The following is a 20,983-nucleotide window of genomic DNA, read 5'->3' on the forward strand; positions in this document are numbered from 1 at the left end:
AAATTGTAGTTAAATACGTAAGTTACACATGGCTATTTGTAAAAAAGGAAATTTGTTGAGATGGGAAACATTTTTTCGAAGGTTTATTAAGGTGTTATAATATGACATGTGGCAAGGCAAACTATTGGATGGGAAAATTAGATCTGGCTATAGAATAAATTTATTGACCCCTTGAAGTTAATCCTTCGAATCATTGTTTCACTGGCATTTTTGTTCAAATTGGAAATAGTTTGGTAGAGCTTTGGTTAAAACCTTTGGTTGCGGTATCTTGGAACGAATTGATAAACCATAGGAGATTGATAAGAATAGAAACAAATATGGACCCAAAATAGAAAGTTGGATTCATGCCTCTCATTGCAAGCAAGCACATGGGGCTAAGGTGGACGATCCCACAGAAAATGAGGCTGCACCTAGCAGCCCAGCAGAACATTCAGTGGTAGAAAAATGATAGTCATGATTTACAGTCATTTGAATTACATTTTAACACCCCTTGCATTGATAAACATTACATTTTCAACATGTGATATTCCTACTTGGAATAGTGACATTTATTTGCCTACATGACATACAATTACCTGCTGATATAAATACAACATGAGTGAAAAAATGTATCACAACTACACTCATGATCAGGGGATTGAGTTCAACCCCGGGAGATAGGGGGATCAGGGTAAGACAAATAAATCTGATTATGTTACATATTAAGGGATTTTCTTTATTTACCTTTTAGGAAGCTTGTTAGTTTGGTATATAATGTTAAATGTCATCGACATATAACTATGTCATAGATATGAATATATACAAGGAGTAGCAGACTTGTTTGTTGGTTTAGTAGTTATATTGGCAATTGTTTTAGTGGTGGCTTGCTTGAAAGCCTTAGTGACGGTGTGTTTGAATAAGGTAACCAACAACACGATGATAACACATGAAGTGACAAATGAGGAAAGAAATGTGGAACCAGAAAAGGAAGACTTTTATGGCGACATAAACAGTAGAATTAAGATAATGGCATAACGACAATGTTATGAGTTGTGTCAATTACAATATCAATGAACTCATATCACCACGAGTGACACACTGTTAGGAGAAAAAAAAAAAAAAGAGGGAAAAGAAAAAGTGGAGAGGAATTATGGTAATAATACATTATGCTTAATTTGTTGGTTTGGGAAAATTGTTGTTGGGAATTAGGTATTCCCGTGTGTGATTGTAATCATATACAATGCTATTCTTAGTTTAGTAATAAAATACATACCTGATTGAATATTATTTGTGTGACGCATATAAATGAATATAACTTTTTGTGTTAAGGAAAAACAACAAATTGTTGAATGTGAAACTGTCGGAAGATATACATGATTATGCTGATTTCATGGTAAGATGTACCCTATCTGATTCAGTGTGTGCGGAAAGCAGATTCAGATATGACTGAGCATAAGGATAAGACGAGATCACATTTTGGAGGGATTGCTAACGGAATTGGGAAGAAGAAAGAAAGAAAATTTGTGGCTAAAAAATGAAGTTAATCGTGGCATACACCCTCTTTCTCAAAGAATGATGAAGACATTCTCCCGTGTAACTTGGAGATGAATGCTTACCTTCACCAAGGAAATTTATGTGACCATTTGCCTGGATCACACTGCAACATATGAAAGAAAGGCGATCACTTACTCTTGTTCGAAGACTTCGAACATTCACCACATCAGAAGTTGCAGGACAACGACATTTTACCTGCAACCTCTGTGAAATGCGGGGACATATGTTATTACTTCACCAACGTCCGGGGAACCAGCATGGAGCTGCAAAAAACGGCTGTGCCCTTGTCACAACAGCTGTGCACGATTCTGCTGGATTGCTCCTGGTAAGGACCATGAATGACCTGAACACCATGGTCCCAACATCATTGTGGATGCATCCGGCATCCCTGTTCCACATCTTGCTGGCCAATCAATGTCACACCAATACTTGCTGCCCACTCACAATAAGGGAGGAGGCAAGTCGACTACAACTGGGTGAAGGCCTTGTTCAGGAATTACTATGGTTTACAGCAAAAAGTGGCAAGAATGCTACAAGGAGAGCAGGGTCAGTCTATGACTCCGCAATGTTACCACAACAGCGAAATCCTACACGAAGTAGTGCAGGAGCTATGAAGACATTAGGAGAAAATGTTTCATACCTGGATTCAAACACAAGTGATCAGCCCTTCCTTTCAAACAAAGTCAACATTTGTGTGGAGGCAAACGTTTTTGCCAGATGGTGCAGATGCTTTACAAAACTTGAAAATGAAGTGAAATTGTTGTATCTTGGTGATGGTGAAGTGTTGTTTTGAAAATATATTTGTGATGCAAATGCAATAGATTGAACAATATGGAAGGAGTCAATGACCAACGAAATGTTTTGTGATTCTTGCAGGATGACGGTGTATGCCTAAGGGAATTTGATTACCAAAGTGATTGATTATTTACTTATACTTGTAATGATGTTTACTAGTAGTGATTGATTGTTTACTTATATTGATGTTTAGATTAATGGTTAATATAAACAAAAACAAAAAGATGAGGGAATTGTGGAAGTGTAACTCAGTGTAACATATTGATTGGCCCTGGTAACTTATTAATTAACCTGGTAACAAAGCAGATACATTTTATGTGTATGAACAATGTAATCTCTTGAAACACCTGGTCAAGGCCCCAGGCTAGAGCACCCCCCCCTGCTGTGATTTCCATTTACACAGCAGGAGGGGAGCGAGCTGATGCCAGGACTCGGTGCGATGCATGACCTCGGGACATTAGCGGAGAGGAGATTAAGTCCAGTTTGGCGATATAACGAGAGCAAACGTTGAGTAAAGTACACTTGTCCTCAGAAGCCCTGCCCGACGGAACGATGGAATGAACGAGTACTTGCTACGTGAAGCGCTGACCGAACGGGAGTGTCGGATGAACGAGAAGGACCAGCGAAAAGAGTTAACCTGATCCATTATATTATGCGGTATCATTTTGGTAATTGGATGAAGTGAATACAGTTTAATAAACTAGACCTTTGTAACCTGTGTCCGGTCTTTGGAGTCCTGTGAGTCCCCCAGTAAATTCCCTGACACCACCAACAATTGCAGAGGAAAAAAATTCATCCTGATCGGATATCTATATTATAATAGCCGTAGGTGATCCTGTCGGGCGTCTGTCCGGGGGTGTGGCTTACTCCGTTGAGAGAGTAGCTATACCCATTCTGGGAGAGGCTTCAAAAACAAATATCCACCATTTTATTTACTCGCAAAGCTTTGAGGCCTGTTTTGTAGGCCCGTGGTGTCTTGCTCTCTCTCACAGTTTTATTTCAACTGTAATTCGATATATCATTTCATTTTTAACAGTCGCTAACATGGTTTAGACTCGGTTGAAAAAAAACCGGGAATAAAATCCGATGAAAGTTACCGTTTATAGAACGAAATGAATTTTCAAAGGCCTGTAAAATAAAGCCCATTTATTGAGTCACCCTCACAATTTTATCTCGAATTCACCATTTGATTTAATTTGTATCGATTGTTTTAGACTCGGTGTCAGCAATAATTGAGAACATTCATGCACACACGGGAAAATGCCGAGATATAATAATAAAAAATCGCGCCACGATGTATCATACACCGCCTAAAATAACAGAAGGGGGAAATGTCGACATATATTTAAAATTCGCTTTTTCTCTTCCGTAAAGATATATTACTTTTCCGTTTGATGACAGTCATCACAAAAATGTCAACAATGATGCCGACACATATTTCTTCGTTCTTATTTCATTCAACATTATTATCCGGAAGTAAAAGTTCACATGTTCATTTCACGCGTGCAAAAACAAACTCCATTTCACGTGTGCATGGACGTGTAGTTCACATATGTAAAATAAACAAGCGTTACGCCTAGGTCCCCCGTCGGGGAAGTGATGTTAGTTGACAAAGTGGAACACGCAGAAAACATGCTATGATATGATATTTCGCTCACAAGGGTCAGACATACATGGAGGCGGCCATCTTGGATTTTGACATGGTGACCCAATTTTAAACAGCGTTCTTCCATGTGCCTACCGATTAGAAGTTGGTACTTCGCTTATTTTTCGAGATATTTCGCTCACAAGGTTCAGACATATATATGGTGGCGGCCATCTTGGATTTTGACGTGGCGACCCAATTTTCAATAGCGTTCTTCCTTATGGCGAGATACACGCACACACCAAATTAGAAGTTGGTACTTCGCTTATTTTTCAAGATATTCATCTCACAAGGTTCGGACATACATGGCGGCGGCCATCTTGGATTTTGACATGGCGACCCAATTTTCAATAGCGTTCTTCCTTATGCCTAGATACACCCACACACCAGATTAGAAGTTGGTACTTCGCTTATTTTTCAAGATATTTCGCTCACAAGGTTCAGACATATATATGGTGGCGGCCATCTTGGATTTTGACGTGGCGACCCAATTTTCAATAGCGTTCTTCCCTATGGCGAGATACACCCACACACCAAATTAGAAGTTGGTACTTCACTTATTTTTCAAGATATTCATCTCACAAGGTTCGGACATACATCGCGGCGGCCATCTTGGATTTTGACGTGGCGACCCAATAGATACACCCACACACCAGATTAGACGTTGGTACTTCGCTTATTGTTTGAGATATTTCGCTCACAAGTTTCAGACATATATATGGTGGCGGCCATCTTGGATTTTGACGTGGTGACCCAATTTTCAATAGCGTTCTTCCCTATGGCGAGATACACCCACACACCAAATTAGAAGTTGCTACTTCGCTTATTTTTCAAGATATTCATCTCACAAGGTTCAGACATATATATGGTGGCGGCCATCTTGGATTTTGACGTGGCGACCCAATTTTCAATAGCATTCTTCCTTATGCCTAGATACACCCACACACCAGATTAGAAGTTGGTACTTCGCTTATTTTTCAAGATATTTCGCTCACAAGGTTCAGACATATATATATGGTGGCGGCCATCTTGGATTTTGACGTGGCGACCCAATTTTCAATAGCGTTCTTCCTTTTGCCGAGATACACCCACTCACCAAATTAGAAGTTGGTGATTTGCTTATTTTTCAAGATATTCATCTCACAAGTTTCAGACATACATGGCGGAGGCCATCTTGGCTTTTGACGTGGCGACCCGATTTTAAACAGCCTTCTTCCTTTTGCCTAGATACACCCACACACCAGATTAGACGTTGGTACTTCGCTTATTTTTCGAGATATTTCGCTCACAAGTTTCAGACATATATATGGTGGCGGCCATCTTGGATTTTGACGTGGCGACCCAATTTTCAATAGCGTTTGTCCTTATGCGGAGGTACACCCACACACCAAATTAGAAGTTGGTACTTCGCTTATTTTTCAAGATATGCAGGTTACAAGGTTCAGACATACATGGCATCAGACATACATGGCGGCGGCCATATTGGATTTTGACGTGGCGACCCAATTTTAAACAGCGTTCTTCCTTGTGCCGAGATACACCCACTCACCAAATTATAAGTTGGTACTTTGCTTATTTTTCAAGATATTTCGCTCAGAAGGTTCAGACATATATATGGTGGCGGCCATCTTGGATTTTGACGTGGCGACCCAATTTTCAATAGCGTTCTTCCTTATGCCGAGATACACCCAAACACCAGATTAGAAGTTGGTACTTTGCTTATTTTTCAAGATATTCATCTCACAAGTTTCAGACATACATGGCGGCGGCCATCTTGGCTTTTGACGTGGCGACCCGATTTTAAACAGCCTTCTTCCTTTTGCCTAGATACACCCACACACCAGATTAGACGTTGGTACTTCGCTTATTTTTCGAGATATTTCGCTCACAAGTTTCAGACATATATATGGTGGCGGCCATCTTGGATTTTGACGTGGCGACCAAATTTTCAATAGCGTTCGTCCTTATGCCGAGATACACCCACACACCAAATTAGAAGTTGGTACTTCACTTATTTTTCAAGATATGCAGGTTACAAGGTTCAGACATACATGGCATCAGACATACATGGCGGCGGCCATCTTGGATTTTGACGTGGGTTGCACTCACACACCAAATTTGAATGCGGTCCTTCGCTTACGCACGCACGCCCGCACACACGCACGCACGCATGCACGGACGGACGGATGGACACACGGACGGAGGGGAAAGCCATAGTCCCCCTTTCGCTCCGCTGAGCGACGGGGGACAATAAATTAACAGACGGGAAATTGCTGAGAGATATTTCGTTCGGAGCGATTATACACCACCCAAAGGAAAAATTTCACCGAGAAACAGAGTGAATTCACCGAGTGAATTTCTTCAAATTTCACCGAGTTTCAGGAAATTACTAAGAGAGACTTCTTCCTTTTTATTTTATTAGTTACTAGCAGAAGTACCCGGCGTTGCCGGGTGGGGGCAGGGGAGGGGGAGGGGAGGAGGGAAGGGGATAAAGAGCAGGGGGAGAAGGGGTGGGAGGGGGAAGGGGAGGGAAAGCGGGCGGAAGGGGAGGCGGGGGTGTGGGGGGGGGGGGGGGAGGGAAGGGCACGTACACTTTAAATGTAGTTGTAGTACATGTAGTAGTACATGTAGTAGTAGATGTAGTAGATGTAGGTGTAGTAGTAGACGTACACAAATGTAGTAGATGTGCACGTACACTTTAAACATTTATATACATGTGGGATATATACATGTGGGATATGTGGGATGTGTGTCGGTGTACAATGTGTATGTGTGTATGTGTATGTGTGTGTGTGTGTGTGTGTGTGTGTGTGTGTGTGTGTGTGTGTGTGTGTGCATATGTGTGTGTGTGTGTGTGTGTGTGTGTGTGTGTGTGTGTGTGTGTGTGTGTGTGTGTGTATGCGCGTGTCGGTGTGCGTGTGCGTGTGTGTGTGTGTGTGTGTGTGTGTGTGTGTGTGTATGTATATTGTTGTGGTTTTGAGTTTGTACAGTGAGTCTAATAAAGGTTAAAATTTGCCCCCCATAGCTAGTCACACAAGCAACATGTAGCCTCGCGATAGTATAGTTATGTCTTAGTATTTGTGAGCTTAGTTCCTTTCCATTGTTAGTTCTGCGTTGAAGTAGAGTCAGGAGAATAGGCCTGACTGCCACCGATCATCCAATGTCCGTAGCCTCAATCCCTTTTGCGCTAACGTTGGTTCATTTTCGGCGAGTTAACACGAGGCAGGTTAGGAGGACCGGGGCGGAGCGGCAGAAGCGCTGACAGTAAGCACGAGCCGCCAATCAGAGCTCAGAGGTGGTGGCGTCGGCGGTGCGTCACAGGGCGTGGTGAGAAGGTTCGAGAGGGTTCCAGAAGGTTCGGGGGGCGTAGCTATAAAACCCGCTGCGCAAAGCCCTCAAAAGGACTGCTGCCTAAGGGACCCGATGCAGAGGACTAGCGCGGGAAAGCCGATGAACAAAGGACTGAAGCAAAGGACTCGCGCGCACTGACCAAACAGCTCAGAGGATCGAGGAAGAGGAGTTGTGAGCGTCCGAGAGCTGTACAATATACGCGGGCAAAGCCGACGCGCATGAACTGAAAATATGCGCTTTTATGAGTGACGCTCGGTTGAGTTTTGGGCCGATCGCTAAACAGTGCATTTGAGACGCGCGAGTGAGGAAAACGGTTGAGTAATCGCCAGCCGCGCTGAAAGTCCCGCCCTTTACCGTTCCACCTCGTTATCTGCCTTGTTCGCGAGACGCGCTACGAGTTCCTGCCATCGCCTGCTACTATCTTCGCGGGACGTGCCGGGGACCATGGAGAGCCAGACAGGCACCGTCTCTGGAGGACCACATCGACACGTTGGCTGACCATCTACCCATCTGCAATTCCCTGTGTGAGTGAGATGGGCCCGTTGTCTGGGTAAATAGGTTACGACTGATTAAGGCTGCTCTGTGTCTCTGCATCCCCGATCATTGTAAATACGTGTGGGAATAATTAAAACCTGTGTTCTTCCTTTCTTCCATTCGATCGTTCCTGTGGTTTATTCATTGGCAAAGCGTGGTACGAGTAGAACCGCTCAAATCGGGTTCCACTAATTAAGACTGCATGGACCACGTGGTACTCAATCTGCTCGGCGTACTCAAACCACACGTGGCTCGTGCGAGGCTTGCTTCCTCGCTTCCGTGGCAGCGCGGGGAATTAGGTACGAGCGAGAAGTGGTCCCGAGACCCGACTCCGCGTTTGTCCGGAAGGGACGTATCAAGCCTCGGTTCCGCCAAGCCCAGCAAGAACAAGGGGATTAATCCCCCCTTGGTAAGGGGAAGAAGGGCGGCGTAGAACCGCAACAATATATACATATACATACATATATATATATACAGTCACGTGAAAAAGTAAGTACACCCCATGTAAAGTTTTGACTTTTTCAACATATTTCAACATGCAGCTATTTGATCTTCATTTGAACAATATTGATAGATAAAGGTGATATAATAAAACAAATATCATGAAACATTTACATTTTGTAGTCCATTGTATAATTTAAATAAACATAAATGCAAATTTCGCATGTGGAAAAAGTAAGTACACCCCTACATTTATCACCACTTCAAATACCTAAAATTAGAATCAGGTGCACCAGCTCAGGTGCAAATGATTAGAAAATCGTTAGAGAGGATCTTGGAGGAACCTTGCTTATTTAAACCTGGGACATTTAGTGTGGTTTGCTCTTTGTTGTTGAAGTGTGCGGCGTCACCATGCCTAGATCAAAAGAGCTCTCTGAGGCCTTCAGAAAGAAGGTTATAGATGCCTACGAGAGTCTGGAAAGGGATTTAAAAAGATCTCCAAACAATTTGAAATCAATCATTCGACTGTCCGGAAGATCATCTACAAGTGGAGAAGATTCCAAACAACTGCCAACTTGTTCAGGCCAGGCCGCCCCAGCAAGTTCAGCCCGAGAGCAGACCGCAAGATGCTGAACAAAGTCTCTAAGAACCCCAGAATGTCATCACGGGACCTACAGGTAGCTCTTGCCACTGTTGATGTCAAAGTGCACAAGTCTACCATTAGAAAGAGGCTGCACAAATTTTATCTAATGGGAGGTGTGTCAGGAGGAAAACATTTGCTGTCCAAAAAGAACATCAGGGCAAGACTAAAGTTTGCCAATGAACACATCGGCAAAGACCAGCACTTCTGGAACAATGTGCTCTGGACAGATGAGTCAAAGGTAGAGCTATTTGGCCACAGTACCAGAAGACATGTTTCAAAAACCAAAGACAGCATTTGACCACAAGAACCTGATACCAACTGTAAAGCATGGTGGTGGAAATATTATGGTTTGGGGCAGCTTTGCTGCATCAGGGCCTGGGCAGCTCACCATCATAAAATCCACTATGAATTCTTCATTGTACCAGAGGGTGCTTGAGGATAATGTGAGGCCATCTGTCGGAAAAGTTGAAGCTCAACCGAAGGTGGACCTTGCAACATGACAATGACCCTAAACATACCAGTAAATCCACCAAGGCATGGCTGAAAAGAAAGAAATGGAGGGTTCTGGAATGGCCAAGTCAAAGCCCGGATCTAAATCCCATCGAGATGTTGTGGGGGGATTTGAAATGAGCTGTGCATGCAAGAAACCCCTCAAACTTTACTCAGGGGGCCAAGGGGGTTTACCAGACATGGGCTGTTGTAAAAGGTTGTGCCCCAGAAATCATATCTACACATGCCTAGGAACACAACCTAGGTCAACAACCTCGCCAACAAGCTGCTGGAAATGTAGTATCACCCTATATGTGATCTAACTCAAATACCACTCTAGGTGCGCTTTTTGGTTATCAGCAGCAGTGGCTTTTTCTGCTCTATATCAAAGAAATATCAGATATTAATGACTCAAACAAGCTACATATGTAAATTTACTGCTATTATGATTTCCCCATACAGGATCAAGGTGCACAGCTGACAGAGTTTTGCTGTATGGCTGATTTTTATGAATGATTTAATATTTACTCATTTTCAGACAAGTGTGAAATAATATCAACATGCACTTCTGGATGAGATTTGCTCCAAGTGAAGTTGTGTTCTTAATATATATACTCCTTTGCACTTTTAACTACAATGTCTAATGAATTAGTTTGTGTTTCAGATAACACAGCCGGGAGAAAAATGACCAGTCAAGCTGGGAAGAGGCTGGTTCAAGAGGCACTGTTACTGGAACAACCAAAGAAAAGGCGGGAGGATGGCTGGAACACAGACTATGGCAGATGTCTAATATGTGGGGGCAGACATATCAGTAGGCATAATATGTGGCAGTAGACATATCACGTGCCTTCGACACGGTCTGGCACCCCGCTCTGCTCACCAAACTCTCCTCCTTTGGTATCCATGGAAATCTCCACGCATGGCTGGCGGACTTCCTCTCTAGTCGTCGTCAACGTGTGGCCCTGAATGGGTTTCTCTCATCTCCTCTTCCTGTTCAGGCTGGAGTTCCCCAAGGCAGTGTTCTGGGCCCCGTGCTTTTTCTGGTCTTCATCAATGATCTCTCTGACTCTCTCGAAAATCCTCTCTATCTCTTTGCTGATGACTCCACTCTCTGCCGCTCCATTCCTCTTCCCTCAGATCGGCAGTCTGCTGCCTCCTCACTCTCTGAAGACCTGGACAAAATCACAGACTGGTCAAACAAGTGGAACATGTCTTTCAATCCTGACAAATCTCACACTCTTACTATGTCTCTCCGAAAAGATCGACTGGACAACCCTCCCATCTACTTTCTCAACAATCCTCTCCAAGAAGTTCTGTCGCTCAAGATTTTGGGTCTCACTATCTGCCATGATCTTTCTTGGGAAAACCACATTTCCAAGCTGGCCTCCAAAGCCAGTCGCCGACTGGGCATCCTCCGTCGTGCGAAGTCCTTCCTCGGCACACCTGAGCTCCTCACCACATACAAGGCTTTCATCCGCAGCTCAATGGAATACTGTTCTCCCCTATGGGCCGGTGCTCCTGCCTCACACCTAGCTCGGCTTCACGCTGTTGAAACCAAAGCTTTCAGAATTATTGGAATCTCCCGCGATGAAGCTATCTCTGAGGGCCTTTCACTCACTCACCGCAGGCAGGTAGGTGGTCTTTCTGTCTTCTACCGACTCCTCTCCGGCCTTGCACCCCCAGCTCTCTCTGTGCTCTGTCCCCCAAATATTCCTACAGGTCGCACAAGATCTGCCAGCAACCCTCTGATGGTTAAACTGCCGAAATCTCGGCTCTCCGCTCACCTTCACTCTTTCATTCCTCTTTTCTCCCGCCTCTGGAACAAACTCCCTCACTCCCTTCAATCCCACTCCTCCCTCCAGGTCTTTAAAACAGCTGTTCACCACCATCTCTTATCTTCCCCCATCCAAAACCTTGATCTTTTCTACCCCCGCTAATTCACCCCAGATCCACCTTGTTTGAAATTCCAACTTCTTTCCTGGAAGTCCTGGCAGTGTCCATATGTTTTATACCTCTCCCACTGCCCCCTTCCCACGCCCCCCCCAAAGCCCTCGCCCTCTCTCAGATCTCTCGATGTCTCCATGTCTCTCGGTCCCTGCTCTCAAATGTTGTGTTTGTGTCCTTCCCCCTCTCTCCCCATCTTGTCTACCGCTCCCTATGTTATATGTTTTATGTGTCGGTTTGTCTTTCTGTGTGATTAATGTTCGCTCTTTCACGAGCCTCGATATTGTATACAAAAAAAAAAAAAAAAAAAAAAAAAAAAAAAAAAATGTCAAGAACCATCAATGAAAGGACTTAATAATGTCCAGGTGATATCAACAGAAAAGCTTCTTGTGGCTATGTCCTGTCGACGGGATCATAGTCACAGAAGATTACAAAGTGACATTACCCAAGAAAACTGGGTTGGACAAAATTCCCCTAAATGGCATGTAAAATGCAGGAACTGGTACCTGAATGAAAAAAGTTATCATTGGGAAGCATGAATGCAGCAGGACACCTCCATCATTGTTTAATGATGATGGTACTATGAGGGCAGGAGGAACCAAGTCTACTCTAATCAAAGCTCTGAAGGAGGAGACCAAAGTAAACACTGTTCCTCATGTACCACACGAGAAACGCAAGACAGCAGTAGTTGTTGATGCTATGTATGCTGTTCGGCAGTGGTCCTTCCTCAAAGATGAGACATTCGGGGCCATTGCCAGGCGATACTTAAACAACCTTATGGCAGACCTTCCTGAAGGCGCAGGCATTGTCCACTTTTGCTGTGACCGTTACAGTCCTGTTAGTTTGAAAGTTTCAGAACAGCAACATAGGTATGGCAAATCACGACCCCCAAAACTCTTTGAGGTCAGTGAACAGTACACGGCTCCTAATCCCCAGGAGTTCTTTCCTGTGTCTACAAACAAAGCACAACTCCTTAACTTTTTGTGTGAGCTGTGGAGTCAAAAGGAGCTACAAGAACCATCCTTGGGTTCAACCCGTCTGTATTTAGGTGGGGGCTTCAAGGAAGAAACTAAGAGTGTGCTTGTGTCAAATGGTTAAGTCTCTGATGTTCCTGAGCTTCAGTCTACTCAACAAGAGGGGGATACCAGGGTAATTCTTCACACAATGTACAGTGCCAAGAATGAAGGGGTAGAGAGAGTTATCATCTATGCCAATGATACTGATATCATTGTTTCAAGTGTGTACTATGCTGCAACTCTGTTGAAGGATCTGCCTGAACTGTGGATTCGAACTACCCAGTCAAACTATTTGCCTGTGCATGAAATTGCAGCTATATTGGGCCCTGCACAAAGTAGGGCACTTCCATTTATTCACAGTCTGAGTGGACGTGATACTACTAGCTTCCCATACTTCACAGGCAAGAAAGTATGGCTGACTTGCAGCAAGAGAATAGATATAACTGCACTGGAAGACTTTGGTGATCCAGGTGAAGGACCACCATACACTGTCACAGATGAGGTCATTAAACAAGCCAGAGATCTTCTGGTGGCTGTGTACATCAGAAGACATGATGACTTTGATGGGTCAGAGCTTGACAAACTCAGAGTGCACAAGTTTCTGAACAATAAATCCACTCTACTGAAGCTCCTGCCACCAACAGAGGTTTCATTTAATCTCCATGTCAAACGTGCAGCACTAGCTACATTGCTGGACAAAACAGCACATATTGCCAAGCCAGTATTGGGGTCCTATGAAGACTATGGGTGGTCACTGGTGGATGGAACATTAGTACCAGTGCCATCTACCAAACCACCATGGCCACAACACATGACAAAAAATATATCATGTGGTTGCACAAATGGTTGTTTGAGAAATTGTTCCTGCAAAAGAAAAAACATCCCTTGTTTCATTGGCTGCCGATGTCAAGGTGCAAGGAACAAGTGCAGTCATACTGCCCTAGTAGAAAGTGACAGTAGCAATGAGTCTGATACTGAAGGTTAAATTTGTGTTGGGGTACCATTAAGGAACAAACTATGACAGGACCATGGCATCACTAAAAGATGTGCATCGTTAGTATAAAATAGTATATGTTAGACAAAGCCAGTTGTAGTTTCTATTAGGATATGTAGACGTTGACATTACTCCAGTTATTTAATTAGTTTAGGAGCAATAGACTGATGTTGTCACACAGTGTTTATGTAGTTTATCTCGCATGATAATCACTAATTGGCCCCAAATAACCGATCCACTAGTAGCATAGTAAATATTAGCCCCACATGACTCAGGATCGTAGATTCTGAGTAAGTAAATATATGTTTTGGGCTCAAGCAGTTATTTTGGTTTGATTGATCTGTGATTTGGAACATATATTTCTATTACAGTATGTTGAAGACAACAAAATGGTGTATTACTTGTGTTTCTTTCAGTGTGTGTGTACTTAGATTTGATGCAAACTTCATGATAACGTTATTACATTATTTTTCAAACAGTACAGTTATATGATATATGTTAGGTGATATACAACATATTCAAATATTGAAATACATTATTCACAAATACAGTCCAGGTAATGGTGAGCATGCCTTATGTTGGAATAAAAGAGTTATTCAGTAATTTACCATGTATCTGTTATTTACAAGTGTATATTTGCTTTGGCCCATGCAAAATTAGAGTCACATATTACTGAAAAAATGACATTTACACATGAAAGATGCGCAACATTTGTGTGCCTCTTACAAATTTCCAGCAGCTTGTTGGCAAGGTTGTTGACCTAGATTGTGTTCCTAGGCACATGTAGATATGATTTCTGGGGCACAACCTTTTACAACAGCCCATGTCTGCTTTCCGAAAATTTTGGGGTTTGGCCCCCTGAGTACTTCGCACAGCTGAAAGAATTCTGCATGGAGAAGTGGGCAAAAATTTCTCCCAGTCGATGTCAGAGACTGCTAGACAGTTATAAGAAACGCCTACTTGAGGTTGTTTCTGCCAAAGGGGGCAATACCACCTATCAGAGCCAAGGGTGTACTTACTTTTTCCACATGCGAAATTTGCATTTATGTTTATTTAAATTGTACAATGGACTACAAAATGTAAATGTTTCATGATATTTGTTATATTATATCACCTTTATCTATCAATATTGTTGAAATGAAGATCAAATAGCTGTATGTTGAAATATGTTGAAAAAGTCAAAACTTTACATGGGGTGTACTTACTTTTTCACGTGACTGTATATGTGTGTGTATGTGTATGTGTGTGTGTGTGCATGTGTGTGTGTGTGTGTGAATAAGAGAGAGACAGAATTGTGAGGAACAGAAATGAAAAAACGAGATGTGTTTGTGTGTATGTGTGTGGGTGTACATGTGTACGTGTGTGTGTGTATGTATGTGTGTGTGTGTGTGTGTGTGTGTGTGTGTGTGTGTGTGTGTGTGTGTGTGTGTGTGTGTGTGTGTGTGTGTGTGTGTGTGTGTGTGTGTGTGTGTGTGTACAGTGCATTCAGAAAGTATTCAGACCCCTTCACTTTTTTCACATTTTGTTATGTTGCAGCTTTATGATGAAATCGTTCAAATTCATTTTTTCCTGCAGGCAGTTCCTTCGACCTCATGGCTTGGTTTTTGCTCTGATATGCATTGTTAGCTGTGAGACTTTATATAGACAGGTATGTGCATTTCCAAATCATGTCCAATCAATTGAATTTGCCACAGCTGGACTCCAATCAAGGTGTAGAAACATCTCAAAGATGATCAAGAGAAATGGGAGGCACCTGAGCTAAATTTCAATTGTCATTGCAAAGGGTCTGAATACTTATGTCAATGTGATATTTCAGTTTTTTCTTTTTAATAAATTTGCAAAACTTTATAAAATCCTGTTTTCTCTTTGTCATTATGGGTTATTGAGTATAGATTGATGAGGGAAAAAATGAATTTAAACGATTTCAGCACAAGGCTGCAACATAACAAAATGTGAAAAAAGCAAAGGGGTCTGAATACTTTCTGAATGCACTGTATGTGTGCGTGGGTGTGCGTGGGTGTGCACGCACATGCATTCACATGTTATCAGAAGTAAATACATTGTGTAGCTGACATCATATGTGCATCTGATAAATTGGCAGCAACCATTTTGTGAAACTGAATGTGCAGGTGCAGCATCTAACTCAATATGTCGAAATATCACACACGTCCATGCCCGTGGGATTCCCACGGGTGACCCCACTAGTAGCATTATACTTGTCGAATTATGATGTCATAATGAAGGCACCGATGACATCATCATTAACCTATCTTATTCCCCATGGGGAGTACTTGACAATGAGCCATGTTTCAATTTTTTCCATGGAGTGGTTTCAGAGATATCGTGGTGCAAAGTTTTTGCAAGATGGCGCCTCTACCAAGTGACCTATGACGTCATATTTATCATTAAAATTTCTCCAGGAGGTGGCGCTCTTGTGGTACAAATTTCGTGTCCATTGGACGAACAGTAACAGAGAATTTTTTTTTTCATACTGATCGAATCAAGCGTTGTACTTGTCGAATTATGACGTCAAAATGAAGGCACTGATGACATCATCATCAACATATCTTATTCCCCATGGGGAGTACCTGACAATGAGCCATGTTTAAATTTCTTCCATGGAGCGGTTTGGGAAATATAGAGGTGTAACGTTTTTCCAAGATGGCGTCCATACCACGTGACCTATGACATCATCAGAGTAATTATGAATAACAAAATTCTACAGGCGGAGGCGCTCCTATTGTAAAATTTTGTGTCAATTGGACCAACAGTTGCCAAGAAAATGAATTTTTAAAATGCAGACACGTACGCCACACACCCGAATGCCTAACCCTGCTTTTCGCTTTATGAGCGCAGGGTAGTTACACTCTTCAACAACCTTGTGGATTGCCCTTCCTCCTTCTTGTGGAATTGGCTGTATCCAGGCAGTACGGCATCTCGCTGCTGAGCGTTATGACTGTCTTTCCGTGGTGAGGTTGAAATTGAAGTAGTTTGTTTTCCTGAAAGCAAAAAAAAACAAAAAACGAATTGACTTCCTCAACCAGAGGTTGCAATACCATTGGCACCATGGCTGAGATCTGCATAATTCCTCACTAATACGTAGAGTTTCTGAGTTACCGAGTGCTGCGGACTGGCCACGGTCACAAGGAGGGACAGAAGAGGATCTTCGGGTCGGCCAAGAGCCCAAAGGTGTGGCAATAGGCGATGGATGGTGCCGCGCTTCCTCATTCACCTCTCCGCCAAAGCCATCGTGTTCAGGCCTCGATTGTCCTTATAGGGTGGCATTTTGCTTCAATTTGTGACTTTGCAGGCAGATTGCTTATGAAAAAAGCTTTAGCTCCAGTGGATTACAGTTATGACACCATTCACATACAATAAGAACAGTACGATTATTGTCTTCCCAAAAATTGAACACCAACCATTTAAATGGAAGACTTGCACACACATGCTTCATTACAAATGCTCTCTAATGACCTAGCCCATTAACACATTCAATTTTCATTCATTTTACAACAACAAACAGCTTCAAAAGCAAACATTATGGATCTTTTGTGCTCCAATAATTACTGTTAATGGAGTACACTAGAATTGTGGACATTCATGCAGTTGGAATGGGGAGCAGAAATAATATTTTACCTTGAGAGTTATTGCTACTCCTGTGCTTGTGCGTGCCAGGAGACCTGTTTGCAACACTGCTCGTTTGCTCAGCATCCCTCAGATCCTGACATGCACGCAGTACAGGCCCCAAATCCGGAGAGCCTGAGCGTGGGGAATCACAGCTCCTGCTGCCCCCATCCTTTTCAGGGGGCGAGTGCATCCTTTGGAGGAAACAAAGCAAAAAAGTGTCCAGGAATTAAGAAAATATATGCGGGACTTTTTAAAAGAATGAAAACTTTAAAGGGGTCAACAACCAAACCAAACCATTAACTAATGGGGACGCCTCTTCACGGTGGTTGCACCCCCAATGCAAGATGGGGGCAAAATCTTCCCTATTATCCCCTGCTGCCCGGATTCGTCAGAGCAGCCCGGTTACAGTCAGAGCGCTGATCTGTCCACATGGATCGGCCCACTACCTCTCATCTTCCACACTAACACCTCACCCACAATCACTCAAATCAGCACACATCACTCTCACAAATGCAACACATATCCACAACAAACGTTTATTTATTTATTTTCATGCTTCTTCTTCTTATTTGGAGAGTGACCTTCCCCCAGCAGTCCTCCCCTTTTTCCTCATTCTAGCCATAGACATAGAAACCAACTCAGGGGCCCAATCTCCTCAACCCATGAATTGCACACATAACCTCAACTATCCCCCAATACAACACAGATGGCCTCATCAGCAAGGCTATGCAACTTAAACACTTCATTCTCAAAAACAACATTCATTTATATAACCATCATACCCGAAACCAAATTACACGAGTAAAACAAAACACCGACCATCCCCAAATATACACCCATACCCACAGACAGACCAAACACCAGAGGTGGAGGAGGCCTCATCACATACATTCACAATTCAATTTGACACACAGATATCACACAAAAGCACTTCTACCACCAGACAGCACCCTTTAACTTCAAGCTTTCAAAATTAACACGGGTAACAAAGAACACACAAACATCATAAACATTTACATACCACCAGACACTTCCCCCACTGTACCAACCAAAATATTCACCACAACTACAGAACCTTCGTTTCCTCCCAAAACCCATCATCGGAGGGAACTTCAATGCCAAAGACACTGCCTGGTAAACCCATCACCAACCAAACTCGAGAGGTCAAACCATTGCCACACATTATTGTCACTCTTTTCAGATTTTGACCTGTCTGGTTAGCTCAGACCAGAAAGAAGAGACAGGCTAACCGGGATACCTATTGGCGAGGAGTTTCCTCGCTTAAGGCGGGTGTTACCTGGTATAGAACTGAAAGTTCTTAAACCTACAGTGACAATGCCTAACAATCAGGGTGTGACAGCCATTACCTAACTTTAAAACTGCATCAATGTTAGCAGCTGCTTGTTTTTCGTGAACATGAGGGCAGGTAGCTCTTGTCCCAAAAAAAGAAGAGAAAAAGGGAAGTAAGAGTAAAGAGAGGTATGAAACAGTAAAAGGAACTGTGAAAGACTAATGAGAGGTATGAATGAAAAAGAACAAACATTAAAGATATAAAGAGGAACCCAAACAATCACTCCAATCACTCTATAACCATCACTTCCACTCATAGCAATATCAACACCACCAAAGCACAACTTCAACCCTTCCTCAGCACCCTACAAACCTGGCTCACCATCAACAGACTAAAAGTAGCCACCTCAAAATCAACAGACTAAAAGTAGCCACCTCAAAATCAACAGTCACTCTTCTAACAAATTACACCAAAGGAACAAAGCATTGTTACACCAAGATGTTGTTACAACTTTTTGTTACAAATTACACCAAGGAATTACAACATCAGACTCAGCAACGGTTGCTAGAGTGAAATGTGCATGGATTACGTTTCGGGAACGGAGTGGCATGCTGACGAGGAGGGGAGTGTCGTTGAAGCTGAAGGGAAAGGTGTATGCTGCATGTGTGAGAAGTGTTATGATTTACGGGAGCAAGACATGGGTAATGAACGTAGAGCAGCAACGAAGGATGGAAAGGGTGGAAATGTGAATGGTTCGGTGGATGTGTGAAGTATCGTTGAGAGAGAGGAAGACAAATGATGATTTGTGAAAGATGATGGGAATAGAGACTGTGATGGATGCTGTGAAGATAAACAGGTTGAGATGGTCTGGTCATGTGTTGAAGAAGGATGAAAGTGACTGGTTGAGAAGAGTGATGGAAACGAAAGTAGAAGGAAATAGAGGACGGGGAAGACCGAGAAAGACTTGGCTAAAGGTGGTGGAAGAAGAAATGCGGGCAAGGGGGTTAACAAGAGATCTAGAAAATAGGGCAAAATGGAGAAGATTGTCATAGGGGCCGCAAGGCTAACTCCCGCTCTAGCAGGGAAAATGGCCTTAAAATTCCTGTTATTGTTGTTGTTGTTGTTGCTGAACATAGCGTTGCATCACACAACACACTGAACAACATCCACATCCCACACAAACCAAACAAAAATACTCGGAGTTATCTTTAACACATCCATGTCATTCTCAGATCACATTACAAACAATAAAAATGAACATATGTCACCCACAGGGTGAACCGTATCTTGCCAAAATGTGAAAATTCCGTTTTTTTCGTCATGACGTCATCAAATGACGTCATAGCGTCAAACTGTTTACAGATCTGGGAAGCACTCATCAAGGGCATTCATATGAGGTATTACTCGATATGGTACCTACGATTTCAAAATTTGACCTTGGGGTCAATAATTTTCGACCTCCAGCGCTAACCATGAAGGTCAAGGCCGATCGCCACCAAAAACTAATCAGCTGAGCGCCGGACCATATACTAGATTCCCATGAAGTTTGGAGACGAACCGATCAAAGTTACTCAAAAAATTAGTGTTTCGTCGACCTCCATGATTGACCACAAAGTGACCTTGACCTTTGACCTTGACCTTCAAAATTTTGTGTGCTGAAGGGTATCTCTATAGGACTCTGATATGCGAAGTTACAGGAGTTTCCAATAATAACTGTGGTCTACAGAGTGATCTAAACGTGAAAAAAAAATGATTAACCACAAACAAAAAAACAAACAAACATACAAGCTGACTAATACATCTTGCAAAAACTTCGTTTTGGCAAGATAACAAACATACAAGCTGACTAATACATCTTGCAAAAACTTCGTTTTGGCAAGATAAAAAAACAAACAAATGAACATATGTCACCCACAGGGTGAACCGTATCTTGCCAAAATGTGAAAATTCCGTTTTTTCATCATGACGTCATCAAATGACGTCATAGCGTCAAACTGTTTACAGATCTGGGAAGCACTCATCAAGGGCATTCATATGAGGTATTACTCGATATGGTACCTACGATTTCAAAATTTGACCTTGGGGTCAATAATTTTCGACCTCCAGCGCTAACCATGAAGGTCAAGGCCGATCGCCACCAAAAACTAATCAGCTGAGCGCCGGACCATATACTAGATTCCCATGAAGTTTGGAGACGATCCGATCAAAGTTAGTCAAAAAATAAGGGTTTCGTTGACCTCCATGATTGACCGCAAAGTGACCTTGACCTTTGACCTTGACCTTCAAAATTTTGTGTGCTGAAGGGTATCTCTATAGGACTCTGATATGCGAAGTTACAGGAGTTTCCAATAATAACTGTGGTCTACAGAGTGATCTAAACGTGAAAAAAAATGATTAACCACAAACAAAAAAACAAAAAAACAAAAAAACAAACAAACAAACATACAAGCTGACTAATACATCTTGCAAAAACTTCGTTTTGGCAAGATAAAAACATGCACACCCAGGCTGAACTCACTTTGGGCACTCACAGGCAGCAACTTCGGACACCACAAAGAAACAACATCACCAACATAAACATAGTACATTGGATCAGTCATCAACTATGACAGCTCATCTTGGGACTCTTGCTTATCAAACACACATCTCAACATCCTGCAGACCATACAAAACAAAGCCC

The 20,983-nt window shown here is 42.7% G+C and overlaps 1 protein-coding gene across 2 annotated transcripts in view; it reads right to left on the minus strand.

The window, feature by feature from the left end:
* MPHOSPH9 (M-phase phosphoprotein 9) overlaps positions 1–20,983 on the minus strand; it is a 164,343-nt gene that overhangs the window by 71,944 nt on the left and 71,416 nt on the right. For both annotated transcript variants that reach the window (XM_078780351.1, XM_078780352.1), the window contains exons 20-22: positions 17,022–17,203; positions 16,503–16,655; positions 16,264–16,384 (exon numbers count right to left, since the gene is read on the minus strand). In XM_078780351.1, the coding sequence (XP_078636477.1) occupies positions 16,264–16,384; positions 16,503–16,655; positions 17,022–17,203 (456 nt within the window). The remainder of the gene's footprint in view (positions 1–16,263; positions 16,385–16,502; positions 16,656–17,021; positions 17,204–20,983) is intronic.

The sequence above is a fragment of the Myxine glutinosa genome, chromosome 6, assembly GCF_964187855.1.
Source record: "Myxine glutinosa chromosome 6, kmMyxGlut1.1, whole genome shotgun sequence".
Taxonomy (NCBI): Eukaryota; Metazoa; Chordata; class Myxini; order Myxiniformes; family Myxinidae; genus Myxine; species Myxine glutinosa.